Source organism: Bombina bombina, chromosome 1 (genome assembly GCF_027579735.1).
Source record: "Bombina bombina isolate aBomBom1 chromosome 1, aBomBom1.pri, whole genome shotgun sequence".
In the NCBI taxonomy this organism is placed as follows: Eukaryota; Metazoa; Chordata; class Amphibia; order Anura; family Bombinatoridae; genus Bombina; species Bombina bombina.
The window spans coordinates 1,137,331,076-1,137,346,554 of NC_069499.1; the positions used below are offsets into that span (position 1 = coordinate 1,137,331,076).

A 15,479-nucleotide genomic window follows, 5' to 3' on the forward strand; every position below is an offset into this window, starting at 1 on the left:
ATTAAAAAGTATCTAAATTTAAAATGCATTCTGTCAGTGACTCAGTGACATATTTTATTGTCCCCTTTTATCCGAAAAATGTTTTTAGTGCCAATAGGAAGCTGTTTTTATGTATCTAATACATCATTTTTTGGAATGGCACCATGCAGAATTAAACTGCTTCTGATTGCCAGACGGTGACAAACTAAAAACATTCCCTTAAGTCTAGTGGGTATGATGAGAAACTGTAAGAAATCAGAATACCCTTCACCCGTTAGTATGGGCATTTTAGAGACAGAGAATGCCTTTATACTGTTGCCTGGATATTAGATATTTATTCTATTACTACATACAATGTAAAGAGTATATGTGTGTCCTGCGGTACTCACTGCTAATGCCGCATTCTTCTGTAGCTTGCTAAATGGGCTGTATTTGGGTTTTGGAGTTTCCCCGCCAGTCTGTCTTTGTGCCTTCTGCTACTCATGTGCTGAGGAGAAATAGAATAGAGGGTTAGTGTAAGAAATAGAGACAACAAGAATAATACTATCCTGCAATTATCTTCATCTTTTGTAGGACAGACCTGCTATGCTCCTGATTGTTTAGTGAAAATGGGCTTATTTTTCACAAAGCAATGGTCTTGCTGTGCTGCTCATTACTATGGGAAGGTTTCTGCTATACACCCATTAATAAGGGAAGGAAGGTTTCTGCCATACACCCATTAATAAGGGAAGGAAGAGTTCTGCCATGCACCCTTACTAAGGGAAGTATCATGTCATACAGCCATAATTAACGTAAAAGCCTTACTCTGCATTCGTTAGTAATGGAAGGAAGGGTAGAGTACTGCCATACACCTATTTGTAATGGAAGGTTCTGCTATACTCCTATAACTAAGCAGTAGAGTAACATTAGTAGAGGAAGAGTCCTGTCATGCACCCATACCTAAGCAAACTTTTGCCATACTCCTATTATAACAGGAAGGGGGTTGTAATTCACACATTATTAAGGGAAGGGTATTGTAATACACACTTTATTAATGAAAGGGTCCTGTCCATGCACCCATAAGAAAAGGGAGGAGTCATGCCATACACCCATAGGTAAGGGAAGGGTCATGCCCATGCCCCATAAATAAGGGAAAGGTCTTGCCAAGCGCCCGTAATAAGGAAAGGGTCTTGCCTTGCACCCATAAGTAAGGGAGGTGTCTTTCCTTTTTTCTGCATTAGCAAGGGAAGTGTCTACCCTGCACTCATAAGTAGGGAGGGGAATTGCCATGCACCCATAAGTAAGGGAGGGGTCTTGCCATGCACCCGTAAGTAAGGGAAGGGTCTTGCCTTGCAACCATAAGTAAGGAAAGGATCTTGTCATGAACCCATAAGTAAGGGAAGGGTCTTGCCATGCACCCATAAGTAAGGGAAGGGTCTTGCCTTGCAACCATAAGTAAGGGAAGGATCTTGCCATGCACCTATAAGTAATAGAGGGGTCTTGCCTTGCACCCATAAGTAAGGAAATTGACTTTCATTGCACCCATAAGTAAGGGAAGAGTTTTGCCATGCACCCTTAAGTAAGGGAGGGGTCTTTCCTTGCACCCATAAGTAAGGGAAGGGTTTTGCCATTAACTCATTACTAACAAATGGCTAGATTACAAGTTTTGCGTTATGGGTGAAAAAGCAGCATTATGGCCCTTTATCACTACCACTAATATTACGAGTTTTGCAGGTTTAGCAGCACCGCACACTTTTTTGGCCGTAACGCAACGTAACTACCGCAGCTTTCAAAAAGTCCTTTTTCAATGGGACTTCCATAGCACCAGTATTACGAGTTTGCCTGTCTGGCCAAAAACTGTGCAGTACAGCCTATAACTACAAGATTCATACCGTAAACTGAAAGTCAGTAGTTATGGGTTTTGCGCTACAAAGCTGTAGCATAAAACTCATAACTAAAGTGCTAAAAAGTACACTAACACCCATAAACTACCAATTAACCCCTAATCTCCCGCTCCGGGCATCGCCGCCACTAGAATAAACATATTAACCCCTAAACTGCCGCACTCCCGCATTGTAAACACTAGTTAAATATTATTAACCCCTAATCGGCTGCCCCTAATATCGCCGCAACCTACATTACTGTTATTAACCCCTAATCTGCTGCCCACAAAATCGCCGCCACTATACTAAAGTTATAAACCCCTAAACCTAACCCTAAGTCTAAGAGTTTATTGGGTGGGTTTTATTTTTAGCTTAGGGTTTGGACGGAAAAAGAGCTAAATGCCCTTTTAAGGGCAATGCCCATCCAAATGCCCTTTTCAGGGCAATGGGGAGCTTAGTTTTTTTAGATAGGATTTTATTTGGGGGGTTTGGTTGTGTGGGTGGTGGGTTTTACTGTTGGGGGGTTGTTTGTATTTTTTTAAGGGTAAAAGAGCTGATTTCTTTGTGGTAATGCCCCGCAAAAGGCCCTTTTAAGGGCTATTGGCAGTTTAGTTTAGGCTAGGGTTTTTTTTTTATTTTGGGGGGGCTTTTTTATTTTGATAGGGCTATTAGATTAGGTGTAATTCATTTAAATATTTTATCATTTCTTTTTTATTTTGTGTAATTCAGTGTATGTTTTTTTTTGTAATTTAGTTAATTGTATTTAATTAATGTAATTTATTTAATTGTAGTGTAAGATTAGGTGTTAGTGTAACTCAGGTTAGGTTTTATTTTACAGGTAAATTTGTATTTATTTTAGCTAGGTAGTTAGTAAATAGTTAATAACTATTTAGTAACTATTCTACCTAGTTAAAATAAATACAAACTAGTGAAATAAAAATAAAACCTAAGCTAGATACAATGTAACTATTAGTTATATTGTAGCTAGCTTAGGGTTTATTTTCTAGGTAAGTATTTAGTTTTAAATGGTTATTATTTAGTTAATGATAGTAATTTATATTTAGATTTATTTTAATTATATTAAAGTTAGTGGGTGTTAGGGTTAGACTTAGGGGTTAATAACTTTAGTATAGTGGTGGCGACGTTGGGGGCGGCAGATTAGGGGTTAATAAGTGTAACGTAGGTAGCGACGACATTGGGGCAGCAGATTAGGGGTTAATAAGTGTAGGTAGGTGGTGTCGGGGCAGCAGATTAGGGGTTAATAAGTGTAGGTAGGTGGCGACATTGGGGGCGGCAGATTAGGGGTTTATAAGTGTAGGTAGGTGGCGACGTTGGGGGCGGCAGATTAGGGGTTAATAAGTGTAGGTAGCTGGCGTCGGGGGCGGCAAATTAAGGGTTAATAAGTGTAGGTAGGTGGCGGCGGTGTCGGGGCGGCAGATTAGGGGTTAATAAGTGTAGGTAGGTGGCGACGTTGGGGGCAACAGATTAGGGGTTAATAAGTGTAGGTAGGTGGCGACGTTGGGGGAGGCAGATTAGGGGTTAATAAGTGTAGGTAAATAGCAACGACATTGGGGCGGCAGATTAGGGGTTAATAAGTGTAATGTAGGTAGCGACAACATTGGGGCAGCAGATTAGGGGTTAATAAGAGTAGGTAGGTGACGGCGGTTTCGGGGGCGGCAGATTAGGGGTTAATAAGTGTAGGTAGGTGGCAACGTTGGGGGCAGCAGATTAGGGGTTAATAAGTGTAGGTAGGTGGCGACATTGGGGGGTGGCAGATTAGGGGTTAATAAGTGTAGGTAAGTAGCAACGACATTGGGGGCGGCAGATTAGGGGTTAATAAGTGTAATGTAGGTAGCGACGACATTGGGGGCAGCAGATTAGGGGTTAATAAGTGTAGGTAGGTGGCGGCGGTGTCGGGGGCGGCAGATTACGGGTGTTTAGACCCGGGGTTTATGTTAAGGTGTTAGGTGTAAACATAAATTTTCTTTCCCCATAGGAATCAATGGGGCTGCGTTTACGGAGCTTTACGCTCCTTTATTGCAGGCGTTAGGCTTTTTTTTCAGCTGGCCTCTCCCCATTGATGTCTATGGGGAAATCTTGCACAAGCACGTAAAACCAGCTCACAGCAGCGCTGTTTTTGAGTGTGGTATGGAGCTCAATTTTGCTCAACGCTCACATATTGCCTGCTAACGCCGGGTTCTTGCAAACCTGTAATAGCAGCGCTATATGGAAGTGAGCGGTGACAATAACTTGCAAGTTAGCACCTAGCCGCTCTAACGCAAAACTCGTAATCTAGCCGAAAATGTAAAAAGTGGAAATCTGCAAAATGAAAGAACCATTTAATAACATAATCGTTGAATAATATTCCTAATAAACATTGGTAATTCGATGTGTTGAACTAGTTGAGAAGGACTCCATAGAAGAAATTTGATCACAATTGAATGACCATGTAAAAGGAAAAAATGCTGACAAAAATATATATCTTGAGGTGAAATTAGATTTCAGTATTCAATATTACCAATCAGAGTTGCTACATCGGCCATGTTCTCCTGCACAGGTATGAGTTACACAGGTTGCAGTGAAAAACGTGATTTGTGCTGTCTAGATGCACAATACATGTTCCTCCCTGCACACCCTGCAGCATGTGTATCTCATAACTGTCCAGGAAAACATGGCTGAGGTGGCAACCTTATTACCAATACATGGGATGTTTTATGTACCATGTTATTAATGTTAGTGAATATTTTATTTTGAATAATTTTCAAGTATGCCTCACCTGCTTTAGCTGTGTCTCTGAGTTTACATGTATCTCACACAGGGGGCAGTGGTAGGCTTTGTTCCGGATGCCTACACTGGCCTTGTTGCCAATTCGTTTTGGTTTCCGTGTTGATCTGCTCAGTGCTTTACCTCTGCCCCTCCTTGGATGGGTGCTTTGCCCCTCTAGGATAGATTTGTGTTTGGCACCTGTGTGGAAGTAAATAGCTTACATTTACTAAAGACAAAGTGCTTTGCTCCAAAAATCTTTAGGAGTTAGTGTCTTATTGGACTGAAGCCCCTAATAAAAGACATCTCAACTGCAACACAATTGCTGAAGAGCAAAACAAACATTATGATCTTGGGTTAGTAAAATGGGTCTCGTTTAAGAGTAAGGTCCTTATAATCTAGAGCTCTTTGTTCTGACAAGATTAAGTCAGTGTTTCTCAACTCCAATCCTCAAGTCCCCCTAACAGGCCACATTTTCATGATATAATCAGCTGATCAGTAGCCATGGTTACTAACCTGATCTTACCCATCTGCTGATGATTTTACCTGTGTTCTAGTTCAAATATCATACAAAATAAATTGCCTATTAGTAGTACATGAGGACTGGAGTTGAGAAACACTTACCTAAGAGGTTTTGTCAGTACTGCTAGGCTCCTCAAACAATTATAGAAAAGCAAATTTTAGCTTGAGAGCTGTTTATCTTGCCATGGAGGGCAACAATAAAATGCTCACCCCCACACCCCAAAGATTTTTTTGTGATTTCTCTCTATGCCATTGAGCTTTTCGGGCCCTCTATCTGAGTGTAAGCACAGCCATGTCTATGTAGCCCCCTGCTTTACATATTTGTACCACCTACCTATTTTTGTTTTTGGAGTTCTAATATATACTGGCACTACAGTCTGTATAATATCAATAACATACACATTTTTTTGTTTTTGTTAAAAACAATACAAAGCGAAGCACAGACAGCATAATAATAAAAAAAAAGCTACAATGTATACAAGTATGTTCTAAATACTTTTGAAAAATGACAACTAGAATAACTATACACATAATATATATTGTAACAGAAATAGCAAGTAAAAGATTTACAATATAAAAATGTGAAATAGCATGAAAATACTGAATGGAATGTCAGAAGATAAATAAGTCACTGCAAACTGACAATTAGACAGACAATACCCAAAGATACAAAGCATTATCATGCTCCAACGGTCTTCATAGGAGTTATTGCCTGAACACACTACAGGTAGCCTTCAGTTTAAGCCGGGTTAGGTTTCAGGAGGAATGGTTGTAAATCGAAACCATTGTAAATTGAAACCCAGTTTATAATGGAAGTCAATGGAAAGTGAGGGAGTTAGGTTCCAGGCCCCTTTCAAAATTGTCATAAGTAACACCTAATACATTATTTTTAAAGGTTTGAAATGAAGACTTTAAATGCTAAATAGCATTATAAACTTAATAATATAGATTGTATCATCATCAACGTTTAATGAACAAAAACATTTACTAAACATCACCTAATAAAATAATTACACAACAGATTGCATCATCATCAAACTAAGTTTAATGAACAAAAACATTTTTTTACTTGCATTTTTCTGCAAACAGTTATCTGCATTGTTAGCATGTTAGATAATATTGAGTTTGCACCTATTCTATGCATTTCAATCTGGACTGATTAAGCAGTTAGGCACCCTCCCCTCAAGCAGCTGGACAGGAAGATAATAGGGAAGTGGCTGCTAAATCTTGTTGCTCGATAGGTCTGGTCTGCTCTGTGTACACAGATCAATTTCAGGCTGTTAAACTTGCTTAACTTTGCTGAAACACAAGTGGACAGCTCCACCTATTGGCTATTTTAATTAGTGCACTGCATTTCAATGCATTTCAATAGCAGTCCCATGACTGAAAAAAAAGGTTGTTATTCTGAAACGGCGCAAATTGAACCGTCGTAAACCAAGGGCCACCTGTACTAGATTGCAGCAATACACCAAAAAAAAAAAATCATGAGTCCTCCAACATCACTTCACTGAAAAGACCAGTTTCTTATTTGTTAAGTAATTGCAAAATAAAAAATATGATTGAACAATACTGATTTTTTTTTTATTGTGCATGATATAAGATTAAAAACATTTAAAAGCGTATAGTATATAATTCCTCTCCTTCATATTACATTTCTGCTTTAAGCCAGATACTGGTGACCAAACTAACAGCAGTGTGCCCTAGTATAATCATGCCAACACATATGTGTGCGTGTCTAAATTTCTGTAGTATAATGGTGTCACCACATATATGTGCGCATCAACAATGATCTGATATAATATTACCACATACATGTGTACATCTATAGTGATATAATGATATCAACCACATATGTGTGCGTGATGACATTTCTCTAATATAATGTCACCACATATGTGTCTGCCTCAACATTTCTCTAGTATAATGATGTCACTGTATACGTGTGCATGTCAACATATCACTAGTATAATGATGTCACTGTATACGTGTGCACGTCAACATTTCTCTAGTATAATGATGTCACTGTATACGTGTGCATGTCAACATATCACTAATATAATGATGTCACTGTATACGTGTGCACGTTAACATTTCTCTAGTATAATGATATCACCACATACGTGTGCGCATCTACATTTCTCCAGTATAATGATATCACCACATACGTGTGCGCATCTACATTTCTCCAGTATAACGATATCACCACATACGTGTGCGCATCTACATTTCTCCAGTATAATGATATCACCCCATACGTGTGCGCATCTACATTTCTCCAGTATAATGATATCACCACATACGTGTGCGCATCTACATTTCTCCAGTATAATGATATCACCCCATACGTGTGCGCATCTACATTTCTCCAGTATAATGATATCACCACATACGTGTGCGCATCTACATTTCTCCAGTATAATGATATCACCACATACGTGTGCGCATCTACATTTCTCTGATATACAATGAAGTCACTATATATATATATATGGGAGTGACAGCATTTCCCTGTGGCTTTAATGCCCTCTTTTAGTGTATATACTAGATTGTTACTATATTTGTCACTAAAATTTTTATTTATATAAACACATTTTAAGATTGTAATTTTTAGACATGTGCATTCACATTCGGCTGAATACTAGACCATTTGTGCCTTTGGCAGAATACCAAGGGGACAAATGCACGTAATAACATTTTTAGATGATTATGAGTCATTCATTTAGTTTTGTTAAAAAAACAAAAAAAGAGGCAGACAACACTGGAGAGGGGGAGGAGCTGAGATAATTTGACAAATGAGCTCCTTTGTTTGTACAGTGATGTACAGGGGTCTGATCATTCATGTGTACAACTTCCCCTGTCCAATCCTGACAGAGCATCATTAAATGAATGATATGAGGGCCAGCAAATCAGGCATTAAATCCCAAATAGGCTTGTCCAATCCACTGTTAACCTAGCATAGGAATGTGTTAATCTAGTGAGCATCACCCATTTTATAGTCATTTCTACTTCAGGTTTTGAGCAGTGCAGTGGTGTGTGTCTATCTGAACTTGCTGTGCTGTTTTTTTTGCTGTAAAATTGTAAAGAATATGATTTTTTCCTTGAAATGCAGTGTAAACTGCACACACATACTGCAAATATTTTTTACTCTGGGGTCCAGGGAATTATATAATTTTCTAAGTTTTATTTATTTTAGTGCTGAAGAGTTGTAGCTTAAAGGACAGTCTACTTGATGTGTTTTTTTTAATTTTGTTTCAAAAGATAGATAAAGCCTTTACTACCCATTTCCAGCTTTGCACAACCAACATTGTTACATTAATATACTTTATAAACCTCTTTTGGAGTAACGGCCATAGGGACACCTGTTTGCGTAGCAAAGGAAGGTGCTGGGGCATGCGCATCACAGGACATGGGATCCTCTGGGACGGATGGCTCAACGCACACTAAATTCCCTGATTCAGGGGAAGAGAGCACTCTAGAAAGACAACCGGAACATAACTGATGGGCATGGATAACCCAGTCCATTTCATACTCTTCACAAGACGTATACTCTGAATCAGAGCTATCAGTCTTCATAAAATCAGAATCCTCCATAACTTAGATTTTGCAATGATGGTCAAACACTAAACGGCACCTTACACCCCCAATGTCTGAGGCACTCACCACCTCCTGTGAACCAGACAACTAACTAACAGACTGTCTCAGACTGCCACTCGGTCAGGGTACAGAAATAGAAATACAACTTGACCACACACGGTCACGAGGTGCCCCGTGTAAGCCAAAATAGGCATGTCAGCCAAAAAGGACCACACAATCTGATGATAGGCCGATATGTTCCGAATAGCCATGAGCCCGAGCCTAACTACACATTAGCAGACAGAATCATATAACAAACATGATTAAAGTCCCCCCCTGTTCAATAACCCCCCTCAGGAGATATAAACCCTTGATTCCATAAGATAAGGAGTCCCACTGGGACCCTGACTTCTTTTGTTAACATTACATTCACATATGGAAATAAAATGAAACAATCTTACTGGAATCTACGCCGTGGAACAGGAACATGGCCCTTCAAGTGTGACAGATAGTAGCCTCTCTTCTGAGATGGACTTGAGTGAATAAAGGCAGACAGCGAAACTCATCAACGCTGATTGCCCAGGAGCTGTTAACATGAGTTAGGATGGTTTTGCAGAAAGACTCTTCCTGCATCTCTGGACTCTAACATTCATCCAAGCTGTCACTGAGAGGCTGACAGGATTACTTAAAACTCCAGTCCTATCTCGAAGAGTACTACCCTCGATGAGAGACTATCTTTAATCGTCTGACACTTCTCTGCCAACTTCCTGTGACAAAGGCAAAGAATGACTGGGGGATGAGGGAAGTGGGGGAGGTATTTAAGCCTTTGGCTGGGGTGTCTTTGCCTCATCCTGGTGGCCAGGTTCTGAATTCCCAAAAGTAATGAATGCAGCTGTGGACTCTTCCCATTTAAGAAGAAAACAGGAGGATCCAAATGTAAGTTTTGTTTTAAAACACTGGGAAGAAAATGAGGTTTACTGCTTTCAACAGGAATTGCAAGTTTTGGCACATCTTTGTTCACCTTCCTTGAAGGTGTAAGGTTGGTGTACGAATCTCTAGAGGGTGACCTACTTCAGAAAAACTGCTGCCCACTGCTGCTCCTGCTCTGTGGTGGTCATCAGCCAATGACAAATCTTTGGAGAACAGTGTGCAAAAGATTATTGGCACATCTCTTGCTTGCTTGGTATTGGATTCTTCCATTTTTTCAGGCCATACCTATGTCCTAGAGGCAGTAGTTCATGATGACATCATCCTGGAGGCCTGTCTGGAAGTCAGATAATATGTTTTGTCAATACGTGAAAAAAAAACCCCGGACACGACAGTGGTTGGTTGCTGCAGTACCAATGCACATTCCACCACGTTGTGCACCTTTCTGAAGTTCCCTTGCCCAAAGCATAATTTTCAAAGCAGATCTCCCCCTTCAGATTAAGTTAGGTTTCTGATAGATTCCGATCTTGCTCACGTTAAAGGACTTTGCCAAATACTTTGTAAACAGATGTGAGAATTGAGTCTACAAGGATAACTTCAAACGTGTTTAAGGAGCAGGTGTGTGGGATGGTGGGCGATGTGAGAGAACTTTATTTCATTTCACCCACAATACTTTCACTCCATTTGTCACATTTCTTCGAGGTGTAATCATGGGGTTGGTGTACTATAATATAGAGGCCTACTTCAGTAACTTTGCTGCCACTCCTGCTCCTGCCCTCACTGCTCTGTGGTGTTTACCATCCGTCAATACCAAATCCTCAGGGAACTGCTGGCTGCTGTGTCCAAGTGGCTCTAGGCACCTGTTGCCCTCCTCCTCCCCGGAGGTGTATTTTTTAGGTTTACGTACTGTCAGGCCTACCTACATTGCTCAGTAAGTCTGCTGCCGCCACTCCTGCCCTCCCTGCTCTGTGGTGGTTAAACTTCTGTCAATGCCAAATCCTCAGGGAACTTCTGGCTGCTGTGTCCAAGTGGCTCTAGGCACCTGTTGCCTTCCTCCTACACTGCCTGGAGTTGTATTTTTGAGTTTTATATACTGTCAGGCCTACATACCTAACTCAGTAAGTCTGCTGCCTGCTGGTGCCCCTCCTGCTCTGTGGTGGTCATCTTCCATCAATATACATGTATGAATAAGGGCATGTTCTAGGCCCAAAATGTTGCTTGTATGGACCCTATACAAAAGTAATAAAAGTCACCTTTGACATATAGCAACTGGAAGTCTCTTTTGTATATTGTATTGCTGAGCTTAGTCAGCCCTTTCCGGATGCTGCTACTCATTTGTGCTGTCTTCAAGTTTGTTTTTTATGACACCTTCCATCAATGCTAAATCCTCAGGGAACTGCTGGCACCTGTATCCTCCTTCCTTGGAGTTGTATTTTTGGTGTTTATGTACTATTATTATCAGAAGCCTAATTTGGTTAATCTGCTTCCTGCCACTGCCTCTCCTGTTCCTGCCCTTCTCTGAGTTGAGTCTTCAAGGAGAACTATTAATTACAAACTTGTTATTAAGCAGGTGTGTGAGAACTTAGGAATGTAAGTACTTTAGCAAGGGGGATTTAAAAAAAAAATTGAGAGCGTTAAATAAAAAAAAGAATTTATGGAAAGGTTGAAGTGGTGCTTTTAATTTCAATGTGTTGTTTGAATTCTCTTTGTAAAACTTGTTCAAGTTCCTGAATATACTTGTGTCCCGGTTAGCAATGAACGTTTGGATTGTTGGCATTTCCTAACAGTGTAATTTTGTGGGTAAAAGGAATGTTTTGCGGGCTTTCCATAGGCTTTAATATGTTAAAACGAATTTTAACTCAACCAAAATTGTCTTCCAAATATTCGACAGGCAGACGACTGAAATTCTGACAACCCTGATTGAAATTTTTTGGAAGAACAGAATTATTTGCCCATGCACATGTCTAGTTATATTCATGTTAGTCGAGAAAATTTGTTTGGTGTAAAAGATTTAGGATAATGTCACAGTAAGTGACATTGACAAAGAATAATGACAAAAGGCATGTTCCTAAGGCCAGCTGCTGAATATGGGGTGATTTTATAGTACAATAGTTGGATGAAAATGTTTTGACATTGTGGTTGATTTATTTATGGCTGCTGAGAACATTTACCTGCATTATGAGCTTCAAGCTGTGATGTGGAATTCACAGTGACTTTGCAGGTTGTGCAATATAGATGCTCTCTGTTCTTCCGTTCCTTCTCACTGTCCTGAGTTGAAACACAGCTGTCTTCTGATCCCTTCCCAGGACTGTAGGCCGTAACAGGCGCTAGTTCTCCTGTATCCAAGGGCTCAGGGGCGCTTTCCTCAACCTCTGGCGATGCACACTCCTCCTCGTGGTCAGCGCATGCAGGCTCAGGGGTTGGGAGGGGGCTGTGTCCCTCATCAAGGTCACTGAGCACTGAAATTTTAATCTGTGAATCTGTAGCAAAGCAAAGAAGAAAGTGGTATAGTACATTAGCCCATAAAATACCATTAACGTTATTTTTTTACATATGCAATAAAGCTCAATCCCTGCCTTGTAAAAAATCTACAAACAACAAGGGCTAGATTACAAGTGGAGTACAATTTCGCAAGGGTTTTTGAGATCATTTGCGCTCCTTTTTAATTGTTCTGATAATACAAGTTGAGCGAAATCGCTAGAACTATTACCCCGATTTCAGAGCTGTGGTTAACTATTTTCCAAAACTAAAAAGTTGCACAAAACACTAACGGCTAGATTTAGAGTTTTGTCGGTAAGGACCCGCGTAGCTAACGCCGGCTTTTTTCTGGCCGCACCATAAAAATAACTCTGGTATTGAGAGTCCACATAAAGGCTGCGTTAGGCTCCAAAAAAGGAGCGTAGAGCATATTTAACGCAGCTTCAACTCTCGATACCAGAGTTGCTTACGGACGCGGCCAGCCTCAAAAACGTGCTCGTGCACGATTCCCCCATAGGAAACAATGGGGCTGTTTGAGCTGAAAAAAAACCTAACACCTGCAAAAAAGCAGCGTTCAGCTCCTAACGCAGCCCCATTGTTTGCTATGGGGAAACACTTCCTACGTCTGCACCTAACACTCTAACATGTACCCCGAGTCTAAACACCCCTAGCCTTACACTTATTAACCCCTAATCTGCCGCCCCCGCTATCGCTGACCCCTGCATATTATTTTTAACCCCTAATCTGCCGCTCCGTAAACCGCCGCTACTTACATTATCCTTATGTACCCCTAATCTGCTGCCCCTAACACCGCCGACCCCTATATTATATTTATTAACCCCTAATCTGCCCCCCACAACGTCGCCTCCACCTGCCTACACTTATTAACCCCTAATCTGCCGAGCGGACCGCACCGCTATCATAATAAAGTTATTAACCCCCAATCCGCCTCACTAACCCTATAATAAATAGTATTAACCCCTAATCTGCCCTCCCTAACATCGCCGACACCTAACTTCAATTATTAACCCCTAATCTGCCGACCGGAGCTCACCGCTATTCTAATAAATGTATTAACCCCTAAAGCTAAGTCTAACCCTAACACTAACACCCCCCTAACTTAAATATAATTTAAATATAACGAAATTAATTAACTCTTATTAAATAAATTATTCCTATTTAAAGCTAAATACTTACCTGTAAAATAAATCCTAATATAGCTACAACATAAATTATAATTATATTATAGTTATTTTAGGATTAATATTTATTTTACAGGTAACTTTGTATTTATTTTAACCAGGTACAATAGCTATTAAATAGTTAAGAACTATTTAATAGCTAAAATAGTTAAAATAATTACAAAATTACATGTAAAATAAATCCTAACCTAAGTTACAATTAAACCTAACACTATACTATCATTAACCCTTTAAGGACACAGCTTTCAGTTTGCTCAATTGTTTTATGACGGAAAAATTCCGTCATATGTCCTTAAGAGGTTAAATTAATTAAATAAAATACCTACAATTACCTACAATTAAACCTAACACTACACTATCAATACATTAATTAAATACAATACCTACAAATAACTACAATGAAATAAACTAACTAAAGTACAAAAAATAAAAAAGAACTAAGTTACAAAAAATAAAAAAATATTTACAAACATAAGAAAAATATTACAACAATTTTAAACTAATTACACCTACTCTAAGCCCCCTAATAAAATAACAAAGACCCCCAAAATAAAAAATGCCCTACCCTATTCTAAATTACTAAAGTTCAAAGCTCTTTTACCTTACCAGCCCTGAACAGGGCCCTTTGTGGGGCATGCCCCAAGAAGTTCAGCTTTTTTGCCTGTAAAAAAAAATACATACAATACCCCCCCCAACATTACAACCCACCACCCACATACCCCTAATCTAACCCAAACCCCCCTTAAATAAACCTAACACTAAGCCCCTGAAGATCATCCTACCTTGTCTTCACCTCACCGGGTATCACCGATCGGTCCTGGCTCCAAAATCTTCATCCAACCCAAGCGGGGGCTGGCGATCCATCATCCGGTGGTTGAAGAGGTCCAGAAGAGGCTCCAAAGTCTTCATCCTATCCGGGAAGAAGAGTAGATCCGGACATCTTCCAAGCGGCATCTTCTATCTTCATCCGATGAGGACCGGCTCCATCCTGAAGACCTCCACCGCGGACCCATCTTCATCCGGCGACGTCCAACTGAAGAATGACGGTTCCTTTAAGGGACGTCATCCAAGATGGCGTCCCTCGAATTCCGATTGGCTGATAGGATTCTATCAGCCAATCGGAATTAAGGTAGGAATATTCTGATTGGCTGATGGAATCAGCCAATCAGAATCAAGATCAATCCGATTGGCTGATCCAATCAGCCAATCAGATTGAGCTCGCATTCTATTGGCTGTTCCGTTGGGGGGGGGGGGGGGTATTTGTTATTTTATTAGGGGGCTTAGAGTAGGTGTAATTAGTTTAAAATTGTTGTAATATTTTTCTTATGTTTGTAAATATTTTTTTATTTTTTGTAACTTAGTTCTTTTTTATTTTTTGTACTTTAGTTAGTTTATTTCATTGTAGTTATTTGTAGGTATTGTATTTAATTAATGTATTGATAGTGTAGTGTTAGGTTTAATTGTAGGTAATTGTAGGTATTTTATTTAATTAATTTAATGAATAGTATAGTGTTAGATTTAATTGTAACTTAGGTTAGGATTTATTTTACAGGTAATTTTGTAATTATTTTAACTATTTTAGCTATTAAATAGTTCTTAACTATTTAATAGCTATTGTACCTGGTTAAAATAAATACAAAGTTACCTGTAAAATAAATATTAATCCTAAAATAGCTATAATATAATTATAATTTATGTTGTAGCTATATTAGGATTTATTTTACAGGTAAGTATTTAGCTTTAAATAGGAATAATTTATTTAATAAGAGTTAATTAATTTCGTTAGATTAAAATTATATTTAACTTAGGGGGGTGTTAGTGTTAGGGTTAGACTTAGCTTTAGGGGTTAATACATTTATTAGAATAGCGGCGAGATTCGGTCGGCAGATTAGGGGTTAATAATTGAAGTTAGGTGTCGGCGATGTTAGGGAGGGCAGGTTAGGGGTTAATAAATATAATATAGGGGTCGGCGGTGTTAGGGGCAGCAGATTAGGGGTACATCGCTATAATGTAGCTGGCGGCTCTTTGCGGTCGGCAGATTAGGGGTTAATAAGTGTAGGCAGGTGGAGGCGACGTTGTGGGGGGCAGGTTAGGGGTTAATAAATATAATATAGGGGTCGGCGATGTTAGGGCAGCAGATTAGGGGTACATAGCTATAATGTAGCTGGCGGCG

General features: G+C 39.6%; 1 protein-coding gene across 1 annotated transcript in view; it reads right to left on the reverse strand.

Annotated features, from left to right (window-relative positions):
• Positions 1-15,479, reverse strand: part of ZNF385C (zinc finger protein 385C) — a 133,327-nt gene that overhangs the window by 472 nt on the left and 117,376 nt on the right. The window contains 4 exon segments of the mRNA XM_053717873.1: positions 369-424; positions 427-466; positions 4,618-4,805; positions 11,798-12,106. Of these exon segments, the coding sequence (XP_053573848.1) occupies positions 369-424; positions 427-466; positions 4,618-4,805; positions 11,798-12,106 (593 nt within the window).